Source organism: Condylura cristata, unplaced genomic scaffold, assembly GCF_000260355.1.
Source record: "Condylura cristata isolate star-nosed mole 26May11 unplaced genomic scaffold, ConCri1.0 scaffold00023, whole genome shotgun sequence".
In the NCBI taxonomy this organism is placed as follows: domain Eukaryota; kingdom Metazoa; phylum Chordata; class Mammalia; order Eulipotyphla; family Talpidae; genus Condylura; species Condylura cristata.
In genome coordinates, this window is record NW_004567124.1 from 6,795,812 (window position 1) to 6,802,215 (window position 6,404).

General features: G+C 54.1%; 1 protein-coding gene across 1 annotated transcript in view; it reads left to right on the plus strand.

Moving 5' to 3' along the window:
* Positions 1 to 5,475, plus strand: part of IGDCC4 (immunoglobulin superfamily, DCC subclass, member 4) — a 32,502-nt gene extending 27,027 nt beyond the window's left edge. The window contains exons 15-20 of the mRNA XM_004687514.2: positions 1,609 to 1,779; positions 2,032 to 2,169; positions 2,896 to 3,001; positions 3,494 to 3,722; positions 4,453 to 4,614; positions 5,048 to 5,475. Coding sequence (XP_004687571.2) covers positions 1,609 to 1,779; positions 2,032 to 2,169; positions 2,896 to 3,001; positions 3,494 to 3,722; positions 4,453 to 4,614; positions 5,048 to 5,458 — 1,217 coding nt within the window. The 3' untranslated portion in view covers positions 5,459 to 5,475. The remainder of the gene's footprint in view (positions 1 to 1,608; positions 1,780 to 2,031; positions 2,170 to 2,895; positions 3,002 to 3,493; positions 3,723 to 4,452; positions 4,615 to 5,047) is intronic.
* The last annotated feature ends 929 nt before the right edge of the window (positions 5,476 to 6,404 follow it).

A 6,404-nucleotide genomic window follows, 5' to 3' on the forward strand; every position in this document is an offset into this window, starting at 1 on the left:
CCCCCCCGCTTCATTTGTCCTCATCCCTCAAGAGGGAGGAGAGGGCCATTTGCTCTGGAACCTTCCAGAAAATGGACTTCTCTTCCTGCAGCAGAGGCTCTTTGGTCCCCTTTGCATTTCCTTTACCATTGTTTTCTTTATAGCCTTGAAATCTTTTATCTTTTGGCTTACACAGCACACACTGTGTAAGGCAGTCAACCCACTGAAATGCCTTGCATTTCTTTCTTTTCTAATGTTTTAAGAAAAATAGTAAAGGTTATTGTCCTGCAGCCCTATGACTACTTCCCTTCTCAGTGACAGAAGACCTTCGTCCCGTGATCTGCAATAGAGAGAGGTGTGAGGGTGGGGACTGGAGGATCCTCTGCTCTCCTGAATTTCTTTATTAATAACCACTTAGCAATCGCTTCTCATTCTCACCCACTTCTGACCTTGGTTATGTTTTTAAGCTGCACATGGAGGTGAGGGAGCTCTGATACTATCTCAAAGGAGAGTTTTTTTTTTTTTTTAAAGATTTATTTATTTGTGCATACAGAACTGGGGTACAGGCCAGAGGCTCAGGGGCAGCAAGAGGCTTCACCAGAGACAGAGTGGGGAGCAGAACAGGCAGATCGACGAAGTACACTGCTGAGGGGAGCAGCGGGCGGGTCAGGAGAGGTCTGCCACGCCATGTGGTCACCTCCGGGGCAGGCGGGGATCGAACTCATGTGGAAGCGGCTTTAGCTTCTCAGTGCTGTGCTTTAACCCGCTGCGCCACCAGGGAGGGCCTCAAAGGAGAGTTTTTGACACCAGATCACAGCACAGCTGACTCTGCCTGCTCCTGAGAGCTTGAGATTGGCAGGGTGAGCCAGGGTCAGCCAGGGCTCTGCAGCTGTGATGCCTTAGCTCAGTTAGACGGGAGCCCTGGGATCCCCTCCAGCCCTCTGGAGGATCTTAAAGGTCTGAGTCCCCAAAACGGTCTCTTTCCAATTTACCAGACACTTTGTTTCCTTACTTCTCACCCTTCCTACTTCGCCCTAAGCCCCTGGCATCAGATTTTTCTCCAAAAAGAAGAGCCAACATTTTCTAAGGTGGCACTTTTCACCCCAGCTTACATAACCGTGTAAGAGCCTGTGCCAGGGGCAGACGCAGACGAAGCCTGAAGATTTGGGGTGGGCAGGGGAGTTAGTAATTTTCAGTAAGGGTTTTAAACACTATTTACATTGAACTTTATTCTCGAACTGATGGCAACCTTAGTATGAAAGTTTAAAATAGATCTACCAAAAAAGTCGATTCTGCCCCCAAGCCCCAGAATACCAGACAATGTCTTCAACTTTTGGAAGTATTGGGATGTGGAAGTTTGAGGTCCTCTGCTCCCCGGAATGGGTAGAGCTGAGTAGGGAAGAGTTTCGGGGGCGGGGGGGGGTGGCGGGGAGGGACTATTGGTAAAGCATTTTCCCTAACTGTTTTTCAGAAATTTCCCAATTAGAGATCAGATCTCATTGTTTATTTTGTTTTGTCCAGAGAAAGAGGAAGAGGGGATCCCATCTCCTCGCCCCTGTCTCCCAGTTGTCCTCAAATCTAGGGCTTCTGGTGACTCTGCCTCTCCCTGTGTCCTCCCCTGCACCCCAGGACCCTCAACACCCCCATCTGACCTGCGCCTGAGCTCCCTAACACCGTCCACTGTTCGGCTGCACTGGTGTCCTCCCACAGAGCCCAATGGCGAGATCGTGGAGTATCTGATTCTGTACAGCAACAACCATACCCAACCCGAGCACCAGTGGACCCTGCTCACCACCGAGGGTGAGGGCTCGCACCTAGCGCATCTAAGCAAGAGCTCCTTGGCCTCATCAGTGGCTGGGTTTGTGGAGTGCTGCTGGTTGTTCCTAGGAGGAGAGTCTAGGGGGAGTAACAGAAGCCCCTGCGCTAGCGGGAGGGGGACTTTCTCAGTCCCAGGGCTATTTCCCAGCCTATCCCCTTATTCCTGCCTCCCTCTCCCCTCCCCCATCTGATCTACCTTCCCTGCTCTGCCTGTACCCCCCCTCCCACCTCCAGGAAACATCTTCAGTGTTGAGGTGCATGGCCTGGAGAGCGATACCAGGTACTTCTTCAAGATGGGGGCACGCACTGAGGTGGGGCCTGGGCCCTTCTCCAGCCTACGGGATGTGATCACTCTGCAGGAGAAGCTGTCAGGTAGGAGGGCCAGAAGGGAGGCAGATGTGGGGACCACCTTGGGGTGGCCTAGGGTCTCCAGAAGCCTCTGGAGTTGGCTTCTAACCTGGGAATCATCTCTTCTAAGACCTTATTTTCAAGTCCAACTACTCTTTCATCATTCTGGACAGTGCCCCCTCTGGTTTGGAGTAAGGGGAATTTGAAGGGGGAAAGAGTGTGGTTCAGGGGCAATTCAGTGCAGAAGTCAGATTTATCAGAGAGCAGTTTGGTTTGGAGTCTAGCCTCTTCTTTGGGAGATTGCTTTAATTGGAGGATTGGCTTGGTGACGTGGTGACCCTTTTGGGGTGGAAGTGGGCAGCCAGACTAGCTATGTCATTTGTATCACTCAGTATAAAATGAAATGTGGGGCGCCTTATTTGAAAATGAACAATTTTAAGATGGTGACCGAAGATCGTTAAACCAAGCATAGATGCCTCTAATATTGGCCCCTGCAACTTCACTTGCTGCACCCCCACGAAACCCTGGTGCACAGGCAAGAGTCTCATCGAAAGATCAAGCTGATAGGGACCCTCCAGATGTCCAAGGGGGAGGCATGGTGGAGCCTCCTCTCCTGGCATCTGAAGTTTCAGGTATCCAAAGGATGAGAGTCAGGCCAGTGGTCTTCTGAGGATACCACAAGAAATCCCGACCTGTGACCCTCAGGCTTTTCCTGTCCCTAACCACTCTGAACCCTCTCTCCCCCACCAGACTCCTTGGATGTACACTCAGTCACGGGCATCATCGTGGGTGTCTGCCTGGGCCTCCTCTGCCTCCTGGCCTGCATGTGTGCTGGCCTGCGCCGCAGCCCCCACAGGTAGGTGAGGGAACCAGTCTTGACCACAGAGAAGAGAGACTTCCAGAGGGCTGCAGAAATGAGAGAGAAAGGAGCCATGATTTACACTACGCAACGCCCCAGAGCCCCATTAAAATTAGGACCCTGGGATGAAGGGGCGGGGTGATGTTCTCATGGGAGTAAATGAAGCTTAGGGAATCCCCAGCCTACTCCCTGTAGTGAGGGTGGGCATAGGTAAAGCCACCTTTTCCCCACTTCTTCTATAGCTGTCAGCACCTTAGAAGTAGGACCCCAATGTCCAGGTGCCTGGAGCCAAGGGAGGAGGGCCCAGAGGAAGGCCCCCCCTTTGTAGTAGTGTCATGGCTGTTTTGAAATGCTTCTTACTCATTGCACATACCAGAAGATCAAGTCCCAGAGATGGACAGAATCTACCCAGGGGCTAGACCCCAGTCCTCCACCCGCAGCTGACCCTTCACTCTGACCAACCTGCCTGTTGCCCATCTTCGTTTCCAGGGAAACCCTCCCAGGACTGTCCTCCACGGCCACTGCTAGAAACCCTGCACTGTACTCCCGAGCCCGACTGGCTACCCCCAACCCCCCAACTGCCCATGAACTGGAGTCCCTTGTGCACCCCCGTCCCCAGGAATGGTCCCCGCCACCATCAGACATCGAGGACCGGGCTGAAGTGCACAGCCTTATGGGTGGTGGTGTTTCAGACTGCCGGGGTCATTCCAAGAGAAAGGTGAGTCTAGAGCTTGAATAGATCAGAGCCCCACACTGCAGCTCACTCCCACATAGGACAGCAGGGGGCACAAGAGCACCTCGCCAGAGCACAGCATGAGACCCTGTGAGGGAACCTTTCCTCCCCTCCCCTTCTCCTTCTCTGGCCAACTGCTGGGGTGGGGGTGGGGGGTTGGGTGCTCTCTCCTTCCCTGAAAGGTAGGGAAGCAGGTGGGCCTCAAGCCCCTGGCAAAATGGGTCAGTCTGGTTCTTATGGAAGAAGAGGAGGACCCTTGATGGGCTGTTGGCAGCTGACTCACTCAGGGGGATCAGAACATCCAAATCCTTCCTCTCGGGAGTTGGGGAGACCTCTAAGACCCGGTCTTCCATATACAGGGAAAAGAGCCAGGTCAATTTGGCTATAGTCAATTGAATGGGACCCAGAGAAGGTGGGTCCATGTGCTCCCCCTATGCCAGCAGGGTGGCTCATCCCACTCTACCCCAGCAGTCCCCTCCAATCTGAGTCCTCCCTCAGCTTCTGGCTGCTTCTGTGGTGAAGGACACCCTTCTAACTTGGAAAACGCTGGGCCTTACCAGAGCATCTGACATTAGGCTTTTCTGCAGGAGTACTTTACGCCCCTCAAAGGGTTGGAGAGAGCAGGGGGCCTAGAGTCTGGCTCCACTACTGCCCTCTCTTCTGTGTCTTTTCCCCCACCAACCTCTCAGTGCTCCCCCTTCCTTCCCCTGTGCAGGTCTCCTGGACTCAGCCAGGTGGACCCACCTGGGCAGGTTCCTGGGCCGGCTGCGAGCTGCCCCAAGCAGGCCCTGTGCCCTCTCTGACCCGGGCCCTGCTGCCCCCTGCTGGAACCGGGCAGACACTGTTGCTCCAGGCTCTGGTGTATGATGCCATAAAGGTCAGTATGCTGGGAGAAAAGGAGAAGGGTCCCCAAGCTTGTGAAGAGCAAGTAGTTAGTTCTCTGAGTCCCCTGAAGTTCACTTCTTTGGGGATACAAGTCTAACCAGGAGACCCCTAGAGCCTCTACACGTGAGTGGGTAAAGGAGAGGCCAATTTTCTAGATTCAGTTTCACCTGGGTTGGGGATAGTCCCTTCTCTAGCCACACCTAAGCCAGCCACAGCAGAATCATCGTGTACCTGTGGTGGGCCTGGCCTGAGTGCATCCAGCCCTCTCTCCTGCTCACTGAGGTCTGGACATGTGTGATCAACACTGTGGGACCCCAAGGGAGGGTCGGATTCTCTGCACCCCAACTAATTTTGGTCATTCTGATGACCAAATATCAAGCATCTTAATGATATTCATTTGTCTTTGTGTTCTCTGCTCTGGCTAGGGCAATGGGAGGAAGAAGCCACCCCCAGCCTGCAGGAACCAGGTGGAGGCTGAAGTCATTGTCCACTCTGACTTTAGTGCCTCCAAAGGGAATCCTGACCTCCATCTCCAAGACCTGGAACCTGAGGAGACCCTGTGTTTGGAGGCTTCTGACCTCACCTTAGGAGTTGTGGATCCAGGGCAAGGAGCAGACTGGCTGGACACGGAGCTGGAAGGGTGTGACCAGACAGCTAATGGGCCGGACAGACTTATGTGCCTGCCAGAGGCAGCCGACGCTTCCTGCCCCTACCCGGACCTCCAGTCCAGTGAGGCTTTGGAGGAGGCCCCTGGGAATAGCTGCCAGCCAAAGGACTCATGCCCTCTAGGAGCCAGCCCAGGCCTGCCCAGAGCCCCCGTCTCCTCCTCTGCCTAGCTCCCATAGGGGTGCAGGTGGGGCAGGCTGGTGTGGATCACAGGACATGACACGTGTGGCCACATGTGCACACATGTGTACCTGCAGATACTGAACACCACCACCAAGCCATCTGGAGCCTCCCAGGGTGCTTTGGCTGGGGGAACAGGGAGAAATGAATTGGTTCTCTCCTCCCGTACTCGACGCATGCGATATGTGAAAGACACACGGGGCACCGCTAAATGTGATATACACACGTGTGAAGCATGAAAAGTGCTGGTTGATGAACTGGGGACCTTGATCCAGGCAATGGTCACCACGGCCTGACTGATCCTCCAGGCAGGACAGCGTCCCAGAGGGGCCCATCACCAGCCCTGTGGGCCTGCACCAGCCTCTTATTACACACTCTGAGAGTGTCTCCAATGCCCTGTCTGACAAAGACAGCCCCGGCCCATTTTCCTGTCTGGCTGGGCTGAGTGCTAGTAGGCTCTGAATGCCTGACAGTTTAGCTGCATTGCCTCCATCTCCCATGTCCCTCCTGCCCAAGTTGAGAGGGTGACACGGGCTCCCCTCAAAGCAACTCTGCATTTAATTTTGTAATTCGGGAAGTGCCTGGCCTTGAAAATCTCTTTCCCTCCCCTCCACTGTTCTGGGCCGTCTCCCAGTCACCTTGCCCTCCCAATTGGATTCTGGTGTCCCATTCTGCTCCTCCTTGCTGATACTGTCCTTTCCTCTGTGCTTTCTGTCTCCTCTATGTGTTCTGCTGTCTCTCTCACCTCTCCCAGACTCTGTCATGTAGCTGTCCTCCCTGGGCTCAATCTCTGCATCCTCCCCTAACAACATGACTACCTCATGTCTGCTTCGAGGCCGTAGCTGACTCCTGTGTCTGCTGTCCACTCGCTCGCTGGTCATGCTCCTGCTCCCTCTTCCTCTGTTCTCCTCCATATGCCGCTTCCAGGCAAACTAC